At 41.9% G+C, this 24,029-nt stretch overlaps 1 protein-coding gene and 1 long non-coding RNA gene across 4 annotated transcripts in view; one reads left to right on the forward strand and one right to left on the reverse strand.

Moving 5' to 3' along the window:
- The window catches only part of BAALC (BAALC binder of MAP3K1 and KLF4), an 84,740-nt gene extending 67,575 nt beyond the window's left edge, over positions 1-17,165 (forward strand). For both annotated transcript variants that reach the window (XM_003256083.4, XM_003256084.4), the window contains one exon: positions 14,852-17,165. In XM_003256083.4, coding sequence (XP_003256131.1) covers positions 14,852-14,962 — 111 coding nt within the window. In that variant the 3' untranslated portion in view covers positions 14,963-17,165. The remainder of the gene's footprint in view (positions 1-14,851) is intronic.
- Positions 11,769-24,029, reverse strand: part of LOC115830694 — a 72,959-nt gene continuing 60,698 nt past the window's right edge. For both annotated transcript variants that reach the window (XR_004026252.1, XR_004026251.1), the window contains one exon: positions 11,769-13,044. This is a non-coding gene — a long non-coding RNA (uncharacterized LOC115830694). The remainder of the gene's footprint in view (positions 13,045-24,029) is intronic.

Genomic DNA, 24,029 nt, shown 5'->3' on the forward strand with positions numbered 1-24,029 from the left:
GGTTGCTGCTTTTTGTTTCCATGTGTATGCTTGCTTAAGCACAGCTTTATTCAAGGATCTTGTTTTCTGTGGCCACTGTCACCATGTTGATGGTGAGGACTGTGCTGGTTAGAGGAACCAGTCTTAGGCCAGGCAGCTGGCCAGTCTCAGGGCTTGGCAGGGTGGGGAGTGGGCAGAGGAAGGAAAGAGAAGACCAGAGTGGTTGGAAACAAGCCTGGCATTTTACTCAGGCCCTCCAACCAGGTGGGCAGTGGAAGGGCCCCCAAGGGTGGCTCTCATAGCAGAATGTGGTGACAGCATCATCCCCAGACTGTTGGAAGAGGCAGGGCAGTGATGTCCCTGGATGTGGCTGGCATCCTTTCTTTTCTCCCAGAGCTATTGTTGGGAAGCTCCTCTTATGGGTACAGGAGGGGCAGCCCAGAATGAGCACTCTCAGTAGGCTGGGCTCAGGCATCTGCAGTCTCTTCCTCTTCCACCCAGTTCCTCCTTCTGACTTCCTTATCTTCCCTATGCCCCACCTCCTTCAAAATCCGCTGCTTACCCTAGGCTCCATACCCATTTTCTCCTATCTCTTCTGTCAAAATGATACTGAACCAGGTTCATTCTGTCTGTGCACAGCAAACCAATCACTGTGACAATGGGTTTTGCAAAAGAGAAAGTTTATTCATGAGGCAGCCAAGTGAGGAGGCAGAAGAACAGATCCCAAATCTGCCTCCACAAAGAGGGTTTAGGGCTATCTATGAGATAAAGAAGCCAGGTAATCTAAGGCATGGGGAAAGATGATTGGCAGTGGGGGATAATGAGATAATCAGTGGTCTGTGCTTGCCTAGTCATGGTTCATGGCTCTTCACAGGACTCATATTCAGAAAATGGCTGTGTTTGCATGATCTTCAGGAAGAGTTTTGGCCTTCTAACTTCAAAAGGTCACCTCTTGGGCATTTCTACAAACCCAGTTGAAGGGTCAGTGATCTCAACTGGCTTTAACTGGACAAGAGCTAACCCCAAGTTCCTGAAAAACAACTTTAAGCAACTGTTACAGTGGTGATCTATATGTCAGATATGTAGTTTGTAACAAAGCTATTGGATTGGTTAGCTATGGGACTTCCAGCTATATAGGTTTTAAGATTAACTAGAAGTAAGTGATTAAAAGCAAGCAATGCAGGGTAAGTTTGATAGGCTTAATCAGGTTAGCCCCCAGTTCCAAAAACTTACTGGTCCTGTCCCCTAGGGCCAATGCCACCTGTTTTCTGAGAGTACAACTCATTATCTAATGATGGAATTCTTGCTCATATCAGTGAGTTGCCTCTCTAAGTTTTGGTCAGAAAACCTGTTGCAAATTCATCTCTAAAGCTCATTAACTAAGGGCCTTTCAGAAATGACTTAATCTCTCAGAATCTCAGGTTCATTATCCACACAATGGAAATAATACCAAAATGAGTGAACAGATGGGCCTGTTCTTATAAACTAGGATATAGATAAGAATGGCAGTAAGGATTAACAGGGAATAGTTAGGCACACAGCACCATAATCTACTTAAATGAAACACTAATGGTGGCCCTGCAGACACTGGAGAAGGTAATGGGGGGTGTAGACTTCAGGGTTGTGGTGTCCTTCCTAGAGTTTTGTATTGTCTACTTTGCCTGTGCATAAGCTGGCCTTCTAGAGACCTAATCATCATTGCCATCTCTCAAGACAGTCTGGACCCACAGAACTATGTAAAGAAGCTTGGTGACTGCTCTACCACAGGCCCAGATATTTGTCTTCTAGTCTCCTTCCCACAGTTGTGCCCTTACCCTCTGAGCCAGGATGAGCCGTGGTCAAGAGGAAGCAGCTTTGCCTGGTGGATGGCATGATCCATACACTTGTTTCCCCACCTCATTTCCTGCCCCCCTCATCCATCACTTTAAAATTGTGTTTTGCAGTTTACAAAGTGCTTTTAAGTCTACTGGCTCCTTAAGTCCCCCTAAGAGCATGGTGAAGTAAGCATTATCCCCATTTTATAGACAAGGAAACTGAGGTTCATTTGATTGAGTTACATGAATAAGGCCATGTAAGTGCTGTAGAAGGATGTTGGTAACTTTAAATTGGAAAAGGTTTCTATTAAGAAGATAGAACTTAAGAGCTTCAAGTACATTTTAAAAATGAATAGTGTATTAGTCAGTTGTTACCTCAATAATGCTGCATAACAAAACACAGCAACATTCAGTTGCTTGAGACAACACCTCCCCCCACCCCCACCACTGCCACCATGGTCAGCTGTAACTTAAATAGGCTCAGTCTGACTTTTCCAGGGCTGTCTCAGTCTGTTCCATATATATTATTCTGGAAACCAGGCCAAGAAAGCAGCAGCTTTCTGGGGTATATTCTTATGACTATGGCAGAAACCCAAGGGGGCAAAACCAAACTGCTTGAACACATTTCGTGTCTCTGCTCACATCATACTGACTAATATCCCATTGGCCAAAGCAAGTCAAATGGACAAGCCCAACTTTAAGCAGGGAAACATACTCTGTCCAAAGTGGAGAGAGAGCAAAGAATTCGGAGCAATAATGCAGGCTACACATACTACATACATACTACCACATACTACATACATACTACCACATACTACATACATACACAAAAAATAATGCAGGCTACACATACTACATACATACTACCACATACTACATACATACACAAAGAAATGCAACTCATAACTTCAATGAATTCTTATAAGGTGGCACATCCATGTAACCATCATGCAGATGAAGACATAGAACATTATCACCAGCCCAGAAATCCACAATGTCACCATTCTTCTCACTCCTAGTATTATAGATCAGTTTGGTTTATCTTTGAGACTTTTATAAATAGAATCATACAAGTGTGACCTTTTTCATGTCTGGCTTCTTTTGCTCAACATTATCCTTGTGAAAATCACCCATGTTGTTCTGAGTTGCAATAATTTTCTCATTTTCATTGTTATGTATATTTCCTTATATGAATACACTGCAATTTAACCATTTTACTTGATAAACATTTGGATTGTTTCCAGTTTGGGGCTATTGTGAACAATACAGCTTTTAATGTTTGTGTGCATGTCCTTTGGTGGATAGCACTTCTTTTGGGAATATACCTAGGAGTGGAATTGCTGGGTCATAGGACAGGGGTATATTTGACTTTCATAGGCATTGACAAATAGTTTTCCAAAGTGGTTATGCTGCTTTATACTCTAACTAGCAGTGGTTGAGTTCCAGTTATGGAACAAAAGAATTAAAAATCAGTAAGTTGTGCTTAGTCTGTCTTCCTTGTGGTAGCAACAACTTATTTATTTATTTATTTATTTATTTATTTATTTATTTATAGATGGGGTCTCACTCTATCACCCAGGCTGGAGTGCAGTGGTTCGGTCACTGCTCTCTGCAGCCTCCAATGCCTGGGCTCAAGTGCAGCCTCCTAACTAACTGGGACCATAGGCATGCACCACCATGCCCAGCCACTTTGTTAATTATTTGAAGAGAGGAGATCTCACTATGTTGCCCAGGCTGGTCTCAAACTCCTGAGCTCAAGCAATCCTTCTGCCTCAGCCTCCCTAAGTGCTAGGATTATAGGTGTGAGCCACTGCACCTGGCCACTACCAACTATTTATTCATGTGTGGTCTAGGTATGACATAGGGTGCTGAGCACTTTGTTATATTATCTCTTAATCCTCACAATAACTCTAAAATGTTGACATTGTTGTCTCCAATTTACAGATGGGAATTGAGACTCAGATATAGCTAGGGAAAGCACGCCCCCATGCCACACACACACACACACACACACACACACACACACACACACACCCCACACATTTTGGGAGCTCATGGGCCTTTAAAATGGGGCAGGCAGAGTCAGCCCCCATAGGGCTTCAGCAGCAGTGGAAACTGTCACAGGGGAGTGATGACCACACACACCTGCCCAGTGCAGCACCCCTGGGCAGATGATGCATATCGATGAGCAGCCTCTGCAGTTTTTGTTTTCATAATTAAATGAACATGGCTGTGTTGTAACTATTTTCAAAATAAGATCAGGGAGCTGATAACTTCAGTTTTAAGGGTTTATATTTAAAAGATAATCAGTGGTCTTCACATCCTGAGACCTCACCAGTCACTGGCCATTCTGAGTTCCTCAAAGGCCAAGGCAAAGGTTTTCTGTCTAAGATGTTAGTTTAGAAGCTAAGTTTACCTGTGATTGATGCTTCTGTCAGCAGAGCTACCTTATACCAACACTCAGGCCAGCTCTCAACTGCCTACTATTTGCCCAAAGAAAATACTTTTCTTCCTATTCCCTCCTGGGCCTTTGATATACTGTTTTTTTCCTAGTGTGTCTCTTAGACTCTGGGCCAAAGCTTTGTGCATTTTCAGTATCTGGTTCAGTCAGTATCCACTTGCCTCTTCCAGTCTTCCATTGAACCCCTGTATGAGCTATTAGCATTTCACCACACCCCCCTTAGGCACCATCAGGCCACCTGGTTGGTGGTTTTTTGGCATGTTTTTTAAAGCTTTCCTTCTCTAGAAGACCCCTTTCATGAAGCATGTGTCCTCATCCACAGGCCTACTGCAGTGCTGCCATTCAGATTTACAAAACAAATTTGTATGTGAAAGGCAGTCCTTGCCAGGCCTGGAAAATTTTTTCATCAGTTCCTATAACTACTCTTAAGATTCCTTCATCAAATGTTCATTGAGTGCTGTCTAGGTGCTAGGCACTGTTCCAGTGCCAAGGATCCAGGGGTAGAAAAGACAGACATGGCTTTTGATCTGAAGCAGCTGCTAGTTTTAATGGAGTTGGGTTGGGAGCCAAATAATATAGAATAAATAAAGCATTTAGACTCTGAATGGTGCTATGAAGGAAGTAGAAGGTCACTAGTCATGGGTAGCAGCTACTCTATTTAATGCAAGTGCCACATCACGTTTAAACTGTTTTCCGAAGGGTGATGGGGCAACTAATGTTGCTTATGGCTGTGAGCAATAGCACCTTGTGTTTGGAGGCCTTCTCCACTTCATGTCCCATCAAACAAACCGTATCTTCCTTTTTGTCAATTTCCTCCAATCCCCCCACCTTATGCCTGGTGTTAATAGGTGTTAACTGGCAAGAAGATTGTGGCAAAAATGATCTTTCATAAATTGGAACTGACTGTCTCGGTGGGGAGCTCTTTCTCTTTCTCTATTGCACCTTGATTTCCCCAGTCATTTGGGGCCTTACTGACTCCGCAGTGTCTGATAAATCATTGGCTTGGTCTCCTTCATCCAGCTCCCTACCTGAGCTCAACAAACAACACGAGAGGCAGCGCTGTAGTTGCTTTTCTTCTCCCGCTATTTAGTTGTTCAGGAACTTTGGGCTGCCTCCAAACATTTACTCTCTAACCTGAATGTGCCATTTCCTTAGGCTTAGGACTCTTATTCCCCCCCTCTCCAACCCCTTAAAATACCTCCTCAAGTATTCAGCTACAGTAAAAATGTATATGTGGCTATACCTCAAGTAGAAAAGGCTCTGACATGTGGCTGGCCTTCCAGGGAACCCTCCTGTCTTCAGAAGCTGCATATTTTCAAGTTGCTTTATTATTCTTGACAAAGTGACCGGACCGTGCTAAAGGAATTAGCACAGGGACTGATTCTCAGCCAAGGAGTTTTCTCCTCCTCCTCCTCCCCCCTCCCCCAGTGTCTGGTCAACATCATTGGCAAGGCCTGGCCCAGTCTGGGAAAGACAGGTGAAGGTCCACAGAGATAGGAGACCTGATCAAGACAGGAGGTTAGGACCAGCCCAGGATTTCTCCTGGATAACACTAATATAAGACATATCAAGGGAGAGTTTGGAAAGCAAATATGAGTCTCTCCCAGAAAAACAAAAACAGACATCAAAAGGAGGGAGCGAACAACAGAAACCTCTGGGAAAACCAAAGAAAGGGAAAGCTATTAGAAGGGCACCTTGGTGTCCTCTCTAGTGCAAGCCTGGGGAAAGAAGGAAGGAATTTAGCAATACAGAGATGTGCACCTACCTACTGGCTGCTACCTCTTGTAGAGATTTGTAAGACTCGGTATTCATGTAAGGGTCTGCAGTCAAACCAGTTCAACTGGAAGGCTCTCAGGGCGGAGACTGCCTTATTTTTCTTTTTATTCTTCCCTTGACTCCTGAGCCTACTTCAGGGTTATGAACCTAACAGGTACTCGCTACCTACGTGTTGATTAACTGAGACAGCCTAGTCATCACTCAGATTAGAAAAGGTTCCCATAGCTTCGACCCCACCCATCCCAGCTCTGCACCACTATCCTGTGATGACTGTTCTGTGGTTGCCCAGTTGCTTTTCTAAAGCAGGTTCTGCTGCCTTCCTGATATCTGATCTTCTATCTGAGGTTCAAGTTGAAAAGCAACAACTCCTTTTGGCACTTGATACAAACTCCCGGGGTGAGTAAGTCTAAGTGTAGATGGTGAAGGGGGCTGTGGTCTGCATAGAATGTGCTCCAGGCTTGGAGGATTCTTGAGAGTTTTACCTGCAGCATAGTCTGACCCCTGCATTCTGAGGCTAGCAGCTGGCCCTTGGTGGAGTTGCTAAGATCAAATGTCCCCTGACTGACCTTGCATTAATGCCATACAAATTCACAAAGCAGCAGCAAATAAATTCACAGAATTTGAGAACAATTAGGGTGTGTTATTGTGTATCTTCCTTTCATGAGACCTGTCTGAAAAGAAGTCAAACATCTGGAGTTGCAGCTGCCAAAGCTCTTGTCTTTAATCTTTTGGGAAGGAAGACAGGATAAAACTAATATTTTGAAGTGCCTACAACATGCCAGACACACTATGACATCATTTTTAACCCTTACAACTCTAAAAGGTAAGCAGCATCATTTCCTACCTGGGAAAACAGAGGCTCAGAAACTAGATATCTGGTCAACATGGCCCAAGGAGTCATGATTTGGCTGTGTTCAAATTCAAACCCAGGTCTGTCTCCATCTAAGCCCCAAGTTCTTCCTTCCCATTATCTGAAACTTAATGGTGGAGAATTTACAGTGAGCTTGGCAGAGTTGTGAGGGGGGGATATGAAACCTGGGGCCACCATCTTTAGTTTGACTCATCACCCATATTGACGTCGGCCTTGAATTAATTGCATTTGCCTGAGTGGTTTCAGCTGCCTCACTGGGAAAGCGAATACAGTAACATTCCCACCTGTCTCTCAGGGATGGGGCAAGGAATGATTAATCATGGATGTAATTGAAATCTTGTAGGAAAGTTCTGGGACACTGAGGCAGGGCAATGCACACAGTTTCTGTTCCCAGGGATTTTTCTTTTCTTTTCTTTCTGAAGATTTATCTTCACACATGTGTTCATGGTCAAATTACTTATTGAGTGTCTATTATGTGACAGGTACTAGATTAGAGTGTGGCGATACTATAATGAACGAAATAGACTAGGTTCCTACTGTCTTGAAGTTTACTATATGAGGAGGAAGTAAAAAAGAAGTTAAAAAGAAATGCATAATTTAAACTGTGGTTAAAGGCCAGGAAGGAAGTAAAGAATATAGGGAGAGAGAATAACAGAGCCCTATGCTTCTATATGCCTAGAAAATCCCTGCAACATTCCATAAGAAAATATTAGCCATAATTATCTCTGGGGAAGGCACTAGAAGTCCTTCTCTACTCTTTGAATTTCTTTTTGCCATAATTATGTCTTCCTTTTATAATTAAAAATACTACTTATACAGAAAAATTGGTGTCTCACACATCATAATCTCAGAAGCCGTGTTTTTCTTTGTTGTCTGCAAAGAACTATGAAAAGGTTTGTATAATCCCAGTTAGGTACAGATATATTTGTGGAATTCAAGCAAAGCTAAGAACATCTTTATTTCCATTTGGGGGTAAAGTGAGTAAAGGCTGAACAAAGGTAGCTGCAGTCTTGAATCCAGGTCTCCAGGAGCAGCCAAGCTGTCCCAACCTCCACAGGAAATGGGCTGATTATTGACATCTGAACCCCAAGATAAACAAGTCCATCTGGGTCAGAGACTGCCAAGAGGTTATCACGGTCAATCTGGTTACCCTTGAGAAATGGCAGACTACTTTTAATTAAAGAGGCAGTATCAAGAAGACTAAAATCTATGATTCATGGGGTACTAAAGCTGCAGAAATTAAAATGAGGTAAGGAAAGAGTTGAAAAGCTGTAAAACTAGGTGAAAAACCAAAGGTGGCCCATTAACAAGAGTCAATGGTGATAAAACTCACAAAACAAGAATGTTAGAAGTAGAGGAAGGATTGGCACGGCTGCATGAGAAAAAGGTGCTAATTAGGTTCCTCTCATTATGGAATTGGGGACCATACTTTTTTTTTTTTTTAAAGCCAATAATTGCAATAGAAACACATTTTCTTTTCCTGTCATTAAAAAGGGATGGGGGCGTGATGTTAAATAAAAAGGTTTGGCTGGCTGAAAACTACATCAGAGGGGAAAATATGTTGTATAAAGCATCACAGGCACTGAGGGACAAAATGGTGTGATTGTTTCTTGTATTTATGTTGCTCTTCTCAGCGGAGGGCAAAACAACTCACTTCTCCAAACTTCTAGATAAAATATCTGGCATTGTAGTTCTTTTTCTCATATTCTTTCTCTCTCTTGTTTGGGCTTGAAATCTAACGTTTTTGAGTTGTAACTAGATTGTGTTGATGAAAAGAGTCAAACTCTAAAATATTTGAAGAGATTTATTCTGAACCAAATATGAGTGACCATGGCCCATGACACAGCCCTCAGGAGATCCTGAGAATATGTGCCCAAGGTGGTTGGGGCACAGCTTGGTTTTATATATTTTAGGGAGGCATGAGACATCAATCAAATACATTTAAGAAATACATTGGTTTGGTTTAAAAAGGCGGGACAACTCAAAGCAAAGTGGGCAGGCAGGGGGCAGGGGCTTCCAGGCTATAGGTAAATTTAAACATTTTCTTGTTGAGTTTGTATAAAGACCTGGGATCCATAGAAAGGAATGTTCAGATTAAGAAAAGGGATTGTGGAGACCAAGTTTTATTGTGTAGAGGAAGCTCTTAGATGGCAGACTATAGAGAGAGCAGGTTGTAAATTTTTTACAGACTTATAGAGGTGGCTGGCTCTTAGTTAATTATCTCCTGGATCTGGGAAGGAAGGAAGGAAAACAAAGGGGAAAAAGGATTCTTTATAGAATGTGGATTTTTCCCACAAGAGACTCTGTGGGGCAATTTCAAGATATGTCAAGGAAATATATTTTGGGGTAAAACATTTTGATTTTCTTCCTTGTTATGCCAGAGTCAGACTGGAAAGTAAGACACAATATACAGGGTCAAACAAAACCTATCTGATGAGAATTTATGGTTTGTAGGTCATGACTCCCCAGGCGCCTTAGATAGGAATTTGGGCAAGATAAAAAAAATCAGAGTTTAGTCCTCAATTGCAACAACTACCAACCTCTTAAACATCCTCACGGCTGCTTTTGGTTGGGTACTTTTCTGGTGATGTCTCAGATTCAAAAGCTTCTCTTTCATAAAACATTTCTGAGAAAATGCATTGTTGTTCTAATTGTTTAATTTGCTAACTTAAATGCAGTGTCATTAGTTGAAAGTGGATTTGTTTATGGCTTGGAACATTTTGAGCCCATATCATGGGAGTTACAGAACTCTAGTTTGTCCTTTATCTGGAAGCACAACTTTTAGAGTTATTGTTGTTGCCATTTAGAAGTAGTAGTAGCAGTAGTCATCATTTCAGTATAATGAGGCTTTATATTTTAATTTGCTGTTTGACTGACATCATCTTTTTACAAATAAAATTAATGTTAATAGCTATAATTGAGGTGACTAACCGTCCTGGTTTGCTGGGGCCTGAGTAGGTTTCTGGGATGTGGGACCTTTAGTTTTAAAACTTTTTGGCAGGCCGGGCGTGGTGGCTGGCTCACGCCTCTAATTCCAGCACTTTGGGAGGCTGAGGTGGGCAGATCACAAGGTCAGGAGATTGAGACCATCCTGGCCAAAATAGTGAAACCCTGTCTCTACTAAAAATACAAAAATTAGCTAGGCTTGGTGCACGCCTGTAATCCAGCTACACGGCAGGAGAATCTCTTGAACCTGGGAGGCAGAGGTTGCAGTGAGCAAAGATTGAGCCACTGCACTCCAGCCTGGCGACAGAGCGAGACTGTCTCAAAACAAAACAAACAAAAAAACTTCTCGGCCCTGGATAAACCAGGATAAACTAGGAGAAGTTGGTAACCCTCTCAATATTATGTGACATACTTAATTCTCTCAAAGAAAAGTAAAAAGCAGGCATTATTTCCTTCATTTTTCAGATAATAGAACTGAGACTCAAATGTCAAAGCAACATGTCTTGTTGCAGCTAACTGGTAGCAAAGGCTTGCTCCATGCCCAGGTCTATCTGGCCCCAAAGTTTGTGCTCTGAACATTTCCATTGTGCAGGCTTATAATATACAGATTTAAGAAATGACCCTATTGTAATTGGGATTACAATTATATATATATATAGATATATATATCTGTGGCTGTTATAGGAATGACTACTTTGTAACCTCTTAAATAGGCTTGGAAATCCAACTACTGGATTTTTGCTTAGATTTTTAAGCTTAGAAGTATAGGCTGAAATAGCTTTGTATCATCTGTGTGTCATCTTTAATAAACTTTGGTGAAATCTTACCAACAGTCTTTTCTAAAGAAAAGGATTTCTGCAGTTTGGAACATTTCCATTTCCATTCTGGAAAGCCCTCTTACCTCCCACCAATTTGAGGGGAATGCTGCAGTCAATTTAGCTCACTTTAAAGAAGGCCTCTGCATTGTATTCCATGCCCCAGTCCTCAAAGCTATTTAGTGACACCCGAAATGGAAGACAGATGGAATTGGTCTCATAATCACCACGGTTTTCTTTAGGAAACAGAATCACTGCCTTCTTTTCCTTCACAACGCTTTGTGTGTGTGTGCATATGTGCATGTGCATCTGCGTGCGTCTGTGTGTGTGTGTGTGTGTTTAGCAGGCATGGGGCAGTCCAATGTGAACTCAGAAAATGAAGTAACTACTGTTGATGAAAAGAGTCAAACTCTGTAAAATATCTGAAGAGATTTATTCTGAGCCAAATATGAGTGACCATGGCCCATGACACAACCCTCAGGAGGTCCCGAGAACGTGTGCCCAAGGTGGGCGGGGCACAGCTTGGTTTTATGTATTTTAGGGAGGCATGAGACATCAATCAAATACATTTAAGAAATACATTGGTTTGGCTCAGAAAGGCGGGACAACTCAAAGCAGAGTGGGTGGGCGGGGGCGGGACCTTCCAGGCTATAGGTAAATTTAAATATTTTCTGGTAGACAATTGGTTGCCTTTATCTGAAGACCTAGGATCAATAGAAAGGAAATGTTCAGGTTAAGATAAAGGATTGTGGAGACCAAGTTTTGTTGTGCAGAGGAAGCTCTCAGATAGCCGACTTCAGGGAGAGCAGGTTGTAAAATGTTTCTTATCTGGCCTAAAAGGGCACCTAGCTCTTAGTTGATTATCACCTGGATGTGGAAAGGAAGGAAGGAAAGAAAAGGAGGGGGAAAGGGGATTCTCTATAGAATGTGGATTTTTCCCACAAGGGATGGCTTTGCAGGGCCATTTCAAAATATAGCAGAAAAACGTTTTGGCGTAAAATATTTTTATTTTCTTCCTTGTTATGCCAGAGTCAGATTGCAAAGTAAGTCACGATATACAGGGTTAAATAAAACCCATCTGATGAGAATTTATGGTTTGTAGGGCATGACTCCCCAGACCCCTTAGATAGGAATGGGCAAGATTAAAAAAAATCAGAGCTTAGTCCTCACTACTCTTCGAAAGAATGCTTTAAAGGACAGGAGGAGTTACAGACAAATAACAAGAGATGCTTAGTTTCAAGGTTGTGTGATTTTATCAGTTCTCTGCTTTTGGGGAAAAATAAGCCCATAAAAGTCTTTGCTAGCCCTGGTGCCAGTTCAGGCTCAGAAAACCTGAGCGTAAGACTGAGCCCTAAATAGTATTGCCTACTGGTTGTTAAAGCAAGGGTACGCTGACAAGTGTGGTGCATTTATTCATTCATTCACTTATTCAAACAAAGTTAAACTGAGAGCTTATGATGTCTCAGAACAGTGCTAGGCACTGGGAACACAGAGGAAAGCAATGACATCCTATCTCATGAAATCAATAGATAAGACTAAAATTATGTAGTCAAAATTATCCTTAAATGTTCCTCAAATCACCCATAAAGTATGATCTTAGGTTAGGTTCCCTAAACGCAGAACCCGAGATAAGGATGTAAGTAATTGAAAGGATGCAAGTAATTCTCATGCAAGTAATTGAAAAAGTACCCTCAGGTGAAACCTGCATGGTAATGGAGGAAGCAGGGCAGGGCAGAGGATCAGATTCAGCAAATGTTTGAGTTCAGTCAGCTGAACAGCTCTAGTCTAGCCTCAGCCTGATCCCACAAGGAGCCCTGGGGCACGCAAAGCACCATGGATTTGTACCCTCAAGAGGCAAAGGGGCAGCCTTTTTTATCCTAACAATCAGGCATGGGATATGGGCCTCTCCAGGACATGGGACTGTTTGGCATTCCTGGAGGAGGTGGCTCCAATCAGATGAGGGCAATTCTCAAAAGAAGAGTGTGCTGTGAGCAGTTAGCAGCCAACAGTCACAGCAGCTGGGAGGGTGCTCTGGCAGAGTAAAGGGAATCTAGAGAGGGGTGTCGCCATCAGCTACACAAGGACACAGGATTTATGTGACATGTTAGAAACATACATATCGTTTGTTAATAAATACAACACAACAATGGATTTTTCTTCATCAGTGCAATAGTTTACCATTTATTTGGATCCACTACAGAGGAAGTAGTTTGTGTTCAGGGGCCATGTTGTTTGAAAAATGTGCATCTCTCAACACCCAGCACAAGGAGGTGCTCATGCCTGGAGCGGTGTACCCACAGGATCTGGCGCAGGCTATGTTCCCAGGAGGCAGACCGAGATGTCATTATATAGGATGTCAGGAAGTGCCCTTGAGGCCAACACCTGTGGAAAGGGATGATGGAAGCAGGAGTGGGTTAAGGGAGAAGTCCAGCCACAATGCAAGCTGACAACAGCTCCAGCCACCCCTGCCCCATGCAGCTAAATGGCTTGTGGGAGCTGACCTGTTTAGGGCCCAAATGGTCAGACCTTTATGCCCGTCCATTTACCTGCACATTGGGCCATCTTGGGAAGGGCATGAACTTGAGTGAGGTGGCTCTCTGCAGCTGATGCTGTCCCCAACTGGAGGCTATTTGCTGACTGTTCTCCCTGCAGCGAGGCAGCAGGTCCTTTCTGGAATGGGGCTGGGCAGCAAATAACTGTGTCCATGCACTAGTGGAGGTGACTCACAGGCTCACTCGTGTCCACCCCCAACACACAATCACAAGAACAGGCACAACACTGCCCCTCACCAATGTTGTTTTCTCTTTCGGGGGATGGAGAGTCAGGGACTGGACACACATACTTAAAGAACCTACAATTTAATTAATGCTTTAATGTTCAATATTAATTCAGAACTTTTGTCATTGGTTTATCCTTAGTTAGAAGTGGATAGTCTATCCTACTTTTTAAGGTTATTTTTCTCCCATTTTCATTTAGTGACAGTCATTGTACTAAGTACCTTACATGCATTACCTTATTTAATCCATACAAAAACCTTATGAGGAGATAATATTATTATTCCCTATTTTACAGATAAGGGTTAGAGAGGTTGAAAAAACTTGCCCATAGTGAAATCATATAGCCAGTATTTGAACCAAAGTCTCCCTGACTCCAAAGCTCAAACCCTTAACCACTCTGCTAAAGCCAACTATGAAAACTTTCACATTACCCTTTGATGGACCATAGCTTATTCACTCATTCACTCAACAATGTTTTAATGAACATGCCCTATTCCAGGCTCTGTGCTGTCTTGGTATTAAAGATTCAACAAAGAAACCTCTGATAGGAAGCATATGTGCATGCGTTCTTGTGGGTCATTCTTCCTGTGTGTGTGTGTGTGTGTGTGTGTGTGTGTGTATTTGTGATAATCTCAAGAGATTAATGCAAATTGTGAGGACTTTCGCATATTTCTGTGAAAGGAAAATAAAAATTTCAGGACCCCAAACTCACTATGGAAAGGGAAAAGTTAAGCTTAGGAGCTAAGTCACCCAAAACTGCCTTCCATTTTGTTCCTAAACAGATAACTGCAAAGATAGAAGGCCACATACCTTCCAGGGGGACTCCCTCACAATTTCTCACAAAGAAATTCCTTGTGGGCCCTAAGATCATTACCCTAAAACAGAGTTCTGTTGGATTTCACCCCATGTAAATTAACAGCTTATCTTCACAGGTATGGGACAAAGACAGGACTAGGAGTCATCCCTCTGCTCACTTGAGACAAATGCATATTTTACTCCTTAACTATTCTATGTTTCTTTTGTCTTATGTAAAAAATGCAAGTTCATTGAGCATGAGACAAATTCATCTTTGAGTGTTCCTCTATCCCCTCCTTTCACACATAAAATGTGGATTCAGTGAATGCTCATCAAAGCCTCAAAAGAATGTAACCGTTTGCCCCTTTTCTCTACCCTCCCTTTTCCTTTCCTCTTTCCCCTACTGCCCACTCTTTCCCCCTTAAATATTGAAGTCCTCAAACCCTCTTTGGGAATTTTTGCACAGATCACAAATGTTCCTGTGATTTGTGTTCCTTTTTCCCAGGCACATTCTCAACTATGGCACAATAAACCTCTAAATTGATTGAGACTTGCCTCGGTCATTTTCTTTGGTTTACATTTCCTAGTAACTCAATTCACTGTTTTCAACTTAACAGGCTAAAAGAGATGCTAAGAGAATGTCTGCAAAAGAAGTCACCATTAATGTAACAGATAGCATCCAACAGATGGACAGAAGTCGAAGAATCACAAAGAACTGTGTCAACTAGCAGAGAGACCAAGCAGAAGGGCAGATGGACTTCTTCAGTGTCCTTCACGGCACTGGATCCCATCAAAGAACCTTGAAGAAGTGGCTGCCCCTTGCTGGACCTGAATGCTACTCAGTCCCTGGCAAGACTGTCTTACCTGGCAGCAAACTGCTGCCTGATTTGTTGGGACCTTCTGAGCCTTCTACTTATCATGTAAATGTATTGGCACAGTGCTTACATATGTTAATAAACTGCAAATATGCAGTTCAGTTTGTCTCTTTGCAACTCCTGTAATACAGTCTGTTGTAAAAGTAGTGAGTTAAAGCTACAGGTCAGTTTATGAAACAGAAAAGTAGGAATGCATTTTCAGGGTGAAAGAGTCACACCTTAGTGCTAAACTCTCCTGCCCATGATAGTGTGTTCTGTTTCAGGCAAGCTTATGCTTTCCTTCTTTCATTTTAAATATTATCATTACAAATCTTACCAGGTTCACTTAAAAGCTGGCTTTCATCCAACTCTAAACCCATAAATTGAAAAAATCAAAGTACAGGAAAACTCCTTGTTATCCTTGTTTCCTTAGCTTGGTATGAGACAGATCAGATCCAGTTTCCCATGCACCAACCCACTGCCCATGGCATGTCTTTGGGAGGTGTCTGTGAAGCAGTCATACCTGCTCCTCATCTGCCTGGAAAGTCCTCCTATTCTGGTGTCCACGTTGGCCTCCAGTCCTTAATGTCACCATGCTTGTGGCCAATGCATCCAAATAAGGATACCCCTCAGGGCTCAGCTAGACATTGCAATTTTGCATAGCTTTCCAGTTCCCTTTGCTTGTCTTCTTGACTGTCTTCCCTCTCTATCGGGGTCACTTGCAATTGTTAATCAAAGATTGAGCACTGCGTAGGAGAGGGAGATGATCCAGAGATATGTGGCAGCAGGCATGGCTTCCCCTTGGCCTCTCTGTACACTGCCCCAGGACTGTCATTTTGGCATCTGCAAAGGAATCACTTTAGAAAGCCAGCACCTGGTTGATGTGTATTCACACTGACATTAGATTGATGTGCACTGCATTAGAAATGAGGTAGCTGACACAGGAAAAGGATGTTTTGATAGGAGTAATTTTCTAGTATGTTTTGAAACGTTCATCTGGAAGTATTTTCCTCCAAAGTAAAGCAGCATGATTTTTCAAGGATTGTTAACATGCCTGGGATTGGGAAAGATAGGACTAAAGTTGTGCCAAACTATACCAATAAATTCCATGTTTAGCAGAAATAGGCAGCCTATTGGTGTTATGTTTATGTAACATAGTCCAGAGAACTGACATGCAGGTCAAAAGTCAGATATGCAACCTCCTTATCTGCTAACTCTGTTATTCTTCAAACACAAGTGGGTAGTGTCATTTTTCCTTCCTTCCTTCCATTGGCAGATTGTATATTTATTCATTAAACATTAAATGTCCATCCTGTGCCAGGTACTATGCAGATGTTGAGGGATTTGGCGTCTGGTTAGTCGTGACTATCTATCCTGAATCTAACAGTGACTTCATAACTAGGAGACTGAATTAGACCCTTAAGGTATAGTGTGTGTTGCAAATCACTCTGCAATGGAATCTTTTATATTCAGGGTAGGTTTGTGTCTTAAACTAGGTGTTCTAATCACTGTACAAGACTTTACCATACACAAAACTATAGTTTTTCTAAACCTTCATCATTTTGTGATTCTTTGAGAAAGGGCTTTTAGGAACTTTATGTTCTAAAAAATGTTTTTAATAATAATAAAATAAAATGAAAACCTGTGATTCATATGTCCCCACTGGCATTACTCAGCAGGAGACCCCAGCTGCCAAAGGTTGGCAGTGATCCTGCGAGTTCAAGGGCTCTTTCTCCCTGGGGATGTGCTTTGTGGCTTCTCTTTACAGCTTTGTTTCTGCATCAGTTCACTGCTGCATGTTGTTTGGAATTTATCACCTTAGGAAAGTGTCTCTGTTTTATATAGAAACACTTTCTCACTTACAGGGGAGAAGCAAATGCAGGGCATATGATCTGGCCCTCCCCAGAACGATCTGGATTTCACGGAGACAGCAACCAGAAGTTAAACCATGTGACTAAAAATGCATCTGGCTACTTTTTCATGTGTGTATGAGACAGAAACTAATCCTTACTATCCTATTAGGATAACACTTTTCATTGCAAAGTTTGTGGCAATAAAGTCATTAATTTTAAACATATATGGGCAGTTACAGAGAATCTTTACTGAAACCTTAAATTTGTATGCAGAGCTATTTAGACTATTTTTTAAAAACGAAGACCTTTTATATAAGTGATCCCTGTGAATCCTCCAAAAAGCCTTGTGAAGTAAGTAAGGAGAATGCTGTTAGCACCAATTTACACTTATAGAAATATTTATAGTCCAGTCAACTAGTAACTTTTGGTGCAGACATTCAAGTGGGGGAAGCCTGTCTGCAAATTCAGTTCTTTTCCTACCACCACATGGTGCCACCATGGCAAGAAGGTCTGGAGTAACTGGGAGATGAGGCCATTTAGAGGGGAATTGTCATGGAGCCTCAGGCTGGGCTGAGTCCAAGTCTAAAAGGACAATTTGGGTGATTGGAGGGGGCTAGAGAGAGACGATTGAAGAGGGCTGGTAGTGAAGGCAGTGATTGGAAAGGGCCAGTGAGTTCTCAGGGAGTTTGGGTCTGGTCTAGGCTCACTTATCCCTCCAGAGAGAGTGACCTTGACCTGGTGTGAGAGGTCAGAACACTGAGAGGGACTTTATAATTCAGAGAAAATAGAAATTGCACCCCTTGGAATAACTGCTTAGACCTAAAGGTAAGGGAAGCCAGGGACCTCCTATGTTGCTGCCAATGTCCTGAGCATGGCTTGGATGTACAGGTAACAGACAGCAGCCCCTCACCCTTTATTCATGGCCCACTTTCACAGTGCTTTCCACAACCCACCCCCACCTCCCAGGGTACCTGAACACACTCCCGTTTGCACTGCCTGTCTGAGTCCTGCTAACCTGCATCTGTTTTTGATCCTCACCAGCCAGACTTGCGGGATGTCCCATGTGATACTGAAGTGCATCCCACTCACATTTGCTGCTCTAAGCAGGGTTCACAACACTGGCAGCTCCTCTGCTGAAATCAGGTGACAGAGCTGCTGTGTTTAGCTGTCATGGTGTCAGAACTTAGGAATTTCACATAAATAGCCAGCTCTGGCATAGACTCCTACTTTAGAACTCCAGTATCCATCCTTCCCTTCTTTCTTACTTGAGCACATGTCCACTTAGAACAAACATTACACTTCCCAGCCTCCCTTGCAGCTAGAAGTTGCTGCATGATTAAGTTCTAGACAATGAAATGAAATATAAGTGAGGCATAGAAGCGTCCAGGAAGTCAGGCCCTTTCTTTCCCCTTTTGCTTCCTGGTGTGCAGAATGAGGAGGTAATGGCTGGAGCTACCTCAGTCCATTGGGCCATAAAGTAACTTCGAGAATGAAAGCCATGCCAAGATGAGCAACAAGTTAGAAGAAGCATGAGTCCCTAATTCCACTGAGCTTCATGAGTCTTGGACTATATACCCCAAATCTCTTTTTGTGGGAAAGAAATATACTTCACTTCACTTAAGTTGCTGTTTCAGATGATTACTCACAGCCAAAACTAATTCTTTTTCTTTTCAAGTCTGAGAAATTGAACAAAACTAATTCTAATTTGTATGCACGTACTTGCATCTTTCAAAAAATTGGAAGATCGCTCACCCTTGGGGTCTTGGCTGCTTGGCCGCATCTGGCTGGAGCTGATGAGTCTGCATTAGCTGGAGCTGGGGGGTCTCCAGATTGTGATGGTCCCTACCACTCATTGTGGTTTACATATGGTAACCTCCCCATTTCTGTTACCTGCCAGAACCCAGAGACATTTGAGCTTTTAACTCCTGCTCCACTGTATGTTCCCAAACATGTTGTTTTCACACTCTTTTCAGGAGTCATTGAGATATATAAGGTCCTTTCCTCCTGTTTCACCAGTCTAGAAAGTGGCCAATCTCAGGAGAATTTTCTGAGCAAATTATGAATATTACCTAATATTTAAAATCATGCATTCACTTGCTCATTTATTTAATCCAAATATATTTACTGAGATTCTTCAATGTGCCAGAAGTTGGGATGTGGTGAAAGATACAACAGATCTGGTCCCTACCCTCACGGAGATGGCAAAATAGTAGAGGAAACAGACAATAACAACATAAAGAAATAAGTTATTACAGTAACTTAAGATGGGGATAAATGCTGAAAAGAATGTTAATAGAAGAATGAGCTGGACAGAAGCAGGAAGGGAAGCAGGAGGCCGTTTAGGAGGCTATAGCTATAGTCCTAGGAAGAGATGTCAGTGCAAGGAATAGGGTAATGGTTGCAAAGATGGATGAAAATAGATGGATGCTGAGAACATTTTAGAAGTAGAAACATTAGGACTTGCTAATGGACTTGGTGTAGAAAGTGAAGTCAGGGAGAAATCAGGGTAATTCCTAAGTTTTTTGGTTTGAGCAACAGGGTTCTTGGCAAGATAGGCGAAAACAGGATGGGAAAAGTTTTTTGGGGGGAGAGGTAGTGAAAATCAAAAAGAACCATTCTGGACCCATTAAGTATGAAATAACCAAGGGGAGGTGTCCAGTAGGGAACTGGATGTACGAGTCTAAAGTTCAAGGAATTGGTCAAGGGTAGAGCTGTGCATTTGGGGGTCATCAACACATGGAAGATATTTAATGGCACAGGAGTTAGTTCACCTGATGAGAAGCTAGTGAGGAAAGTCTAGGGCTGTGCCAGAAGACACTCCAACATTCAGGGAGTTGGTGGTGGAGGAAGAGTCAGCAGAGGGTACTGAGAATTGCTGAGGCAGTTAGGAAGAAAATGGGGAGCTCATTTACTGAAGCCAACATTAAAAAAAAATGTTTCATGAAGGGAGAAGTGGTCAGTCATGGTGAATGCTGCCAGAAGGTTAAATCACGTGAGAACAGAGATGTGACTCCAACTAGCACCATGAAGGTGACTGGTGATCTTAACAAGAACAATTCCAGCAGAGAGGTGGTCATAGAGCCAGACTACAGAGGTTGATGATGGCAGGGATGGCGAGGAAGTGGAGAGAATGAAAAAAACTGTCTTTTGAGAAATGTTGCTATGAAACAAAGCAAAAAGAGGCCAGCAATTGGAGAAAGAGATGGGTCAAGGAGAAGTTGTAAAAAGTGGGACATACTAGAGTATGTTTCTCAACAATTGCAAGGATTCCTTAGGGTGAGGTTGAAGTTGGAAGGGTAGGGTCATTATCCACAGAGTAAAAAAGTCCTTGAGGAAGTGAGAAGAGAACAGATGCAGGGCACAGGTAACCATATTGAAATTTAAAACCTCTGTATGATAAACATTCACATAAAGACGAATAATAGTCTATTAGAAGATATCTACAGCCCATGTATCAAAGAGTTAGTATAGTGATATACATTAAAAAAATGAGAATTTCATAAGCAAAAGACAAATGACCAAGAGAAAATACCAAGAACAGGCAGGAGGAAAGCTGAATGGCCAATAAAAATATAAAAAGATCCTCAGTGTCATCAGTAATTAGGCAAATTTGGGTTTAAAAAAAAGAGATGCCACTTTTTAACCTATCTGATTAGCAAAGTTTTTAAAATGTGATAATATCAGTGTTGGGAAGGGTGTGGGAAAGAAGTAATGTCAGACACTGCTGGTTGAAATGGAATTAGTGATACTATGTTGGATGGTGTAGGGCAGACAAAGCTTTACCTCTACCTTCATAGGAACCCCAGCAGGGCCTGAGAATTAGATTGACACAAAACAGACTAGCAGGAGAGGAACATACAGATTTATTTCATTGTAAGTTTTATGTGACTTGAGAGACTTTATAAAGAAATGACGGCCCAAAGAAGTTGCAAAATCTCAATGCTTTCCTACTATGTTGGACAAAATGAGGCAGTTGTGAAAAAGTAATTAAAATATACAGGAAAGCTAAAGAAAGATGAGAGTTGTCTTAACAAAATTCGATTGTTTACAGAGAATTGTCTCTGTCTCTGGTGATAAAGATATTCCTTTCCTCCTGATACAGAGAGGGCATCTTTTACATGGGAGTTTTATATGCTTTCAGGAAAAAAAGAGAAGTCAGAAAATTCTGCTTGAAGAACTAAGCACGTTGGCTCATACCTGTAATCCCAGTACTTTGGGAGGCTGAGGTGGGAGGATCACTTGAGGTCAGGAATTCAAGACCAGCTTGGGCAACATAGCAAGACCCCATCTCTACAAAAAAGAAAGAAAGAAAAAAGAAAGAAAGAAAGAAAAAAGAAAGAAAGAAAGGAAGAAAGAAGAAAGAAAGAAAGAAAGAAAGAAAGAAAGAAAGAAAGAAAGAAAGAAAGAAAGAAAGAAAGAAAGAAAGAAAATTAGCCAGGCATGGTGGTGTGCACCCGTAGTCCCAGCTACTCAGGAGGCTGAGGCAGGTGTATCACTTGAGCCCAGGAGATCAAGGCTGCAGTGAGCCAAGGTCGTGCCACTGCCCTCAGCCTGGGTGACAGAGTGAGACATTGTCTCAAAAAAAAAAAAAGTTCTGTTTGCACCCACTTTTTAAAAGTGCTTTTAGCTCAAAATCACCCTTATGCCAAAACGGCATATTCTGGAGAGGCATATTCTGCCACTCTTCAGTGTCAACTTAGCCAACTTATTCAAATTTAAAATGTCTATATTCTTTGGCCAAACAATTCCATTTTTAAATATACACCTGTCAAGGGCTGAACTGTGTCCCCCCCAAATTCAAATTCATATGTTGAAGTCCTAACCCCCAATACCTGAGAATGTGACTGACTGTATTTGTAAATAGTGTCTTTCAAGAGGTAAGTAAGGTAAAATAATGTCATTTGGATGGGTCATAATTCAATATGACTGGTGTTCTTATAAGATTAAGAGATTAGGACAGGCACACACAGAGGGAAGACCATATGAAGACAAAAGAGAAAATGATCACCTACAAACCAAGGAGAGAGGCTTCAGAAGAAACCAACCTTGCCTCAGACTTCTAGCGTCTAGGACTATGAGAAAATAAATTTTAGTTTTTCAAGCCCACTGGTCTGCAATACTTTGTTATGGCAACCCTAGCAATCTAATACAATACCCTAGAAAAATATCTGCACATTTTTATGAGGCAGGTATTTGTGGGACAGGACTCAGACTTGTAGAACTTGATTGAAAGGAATCAGAATGGCAGAGGACAAAAGAGCACAGGACTACAGCAGACACCACTGGCTCTACCTTCCCTTCAACCCCTTTACTGCCCCCATGCTGACTTCTAACTGCAGCACCTGCTCTCTGTGGCCTGAAGTCTTTATCTCACCACTCCCATGGCAGGAGTTGCCAGGACATTGGTGCTATTGATGCTTCTTCATTCCTATCCTCATCCCAGCACCTGTCAATCAGTCAATGACTGATGAGAGCTCCTTCAACCTTGGGTGGGGTAATCCTGAGATACGTATTTTATACAAGCTCCTAGAGTTTTCCCAGCTGTATTAAGTTCCAGTTACCCAGCAGGTAGCTGGTTTAATAACGCATTCCTTTACTAGATGCTTCCTTGATCAATCTCCAGGGTAGAGTCATTGTTGTAGTTGCAGGCTTCTATATAAACAGCATCATCTCTCTTGTCTTTCTTCTTTATTATCATAGTCAAACATCATCTTTTCCACAACTTGGTTTCCACCAGTAGATAGTCCTCCACTTCCTCCCTAGCATGAGATATGCATCCCACTGCCACTGGTCTATAAATGTTCTGTTTATGCATATTGTACCACAACAAAAGATGTTAAGACCAATAAATAAGTAAATAAATGTTCTGTTTTGCTTCAGAGGGAATCTCTGATTTATCCTAGATATAAGAAGTTACTTGGAAAGGAGCCCCAAGAGATACCTTAACAGAAGTCACAAACTACATGCTTTCAGGGGACAGGCAGGTGATATAAAAGGATGCTGTAGGGCATTGTGAGTAGTGGGAGCTGGGATGAGAAGGAAAATGCATACACACTTAAGAGCACCACACAGTGAGCCTGTCACTCTCCCTGATGAAGAAAGACATTTGCAATAGCTGACTCAACTAAAAATTGTTAAGATGGCACTTCACGAAATGTGGTGCCCAGTACAGATTTACTGACTAATTGAGATTTCATAATCAGTAGTTGCTTGGGATGCCAGAAAAGTCTTCCATTGTCAGTGAGCCCTCTGCTCCATAGCTCCACTTCATCACTTTGCATTTCCTTCTCAGGCCTCTACCATCTCACTTCTGATTCCACTACTCCAACTGAAACTACACTCTAGGGTCACGAATACTCTAACTGCCAAAGTCAATGACACCATCTAAGTCCTCATCCTGCTGGACCTCTCTGCATCTGTTAAAATAAATTTTCATTTTTAAAGCCCACTGGTCTGTCGTATTTTGTTAGGGCAGCCCTAGGATGGGTTTCCTCAAAGTTTTGTCAACCTTTGCATTTGGAAATGCTACGCTGCTTTTGGTCACCCCCGTCTTTCTGATTCTACTCTTTGTCAGTCTCCTTTGCCGATTCCTCTTCCTGTCCCTTAATTTCTGGTATTCCTCAAGGTTCCCTTTTCAACCTTTCCTCTTCAGACTCTACCCAATTTTCCTTAACAAGTTAATCTGATCCCATGGCCTCAACAACTTAGATGCTACTTCCACTCTATCCCAAGCTCCTATGACATATTTCCAAATGACCATTGCACACCTCCCCTTGGATGGCGTGTGTGGCAGGGATTTTGTACCTATTCTTTAAAGCCCATTCTCTTCCTTCCTAGGAACCCAGCTTGGCTATATTTCCCAAGTTCCCTTTCGATGAGCTCCCAAATCATTTCAGCAATATTTAATTCTTCTTAAATTACTTCAAAATATCCCACAATTTGAATTTTTATGGTCTCTCATGGGAGATCATAAAAGCCAGCAGCAGAAAAATTTATGCTTAATTATCTTAGGAATGTGGATCTGATGTGATTAGACAATGGCTCACCCAGGTTTTTTGTTTTTGTTTTTGTTTTTAGTTCAGCATAGA

This window comes from Nomascus leucogenys, chromosome 16, assembly GCF_006542625.1.
Source record: "Nomascus leucogenys isolate Asia chromosome 16, Asia_NLE_v1, whole genome shotgun sequence".
NCBI classification, from domain to species: Eukaryota; Metazoa; Chordata; class Mammalia; order Primates; family Hylobatidae; genus Nomascus; species Nomascus leucogenys.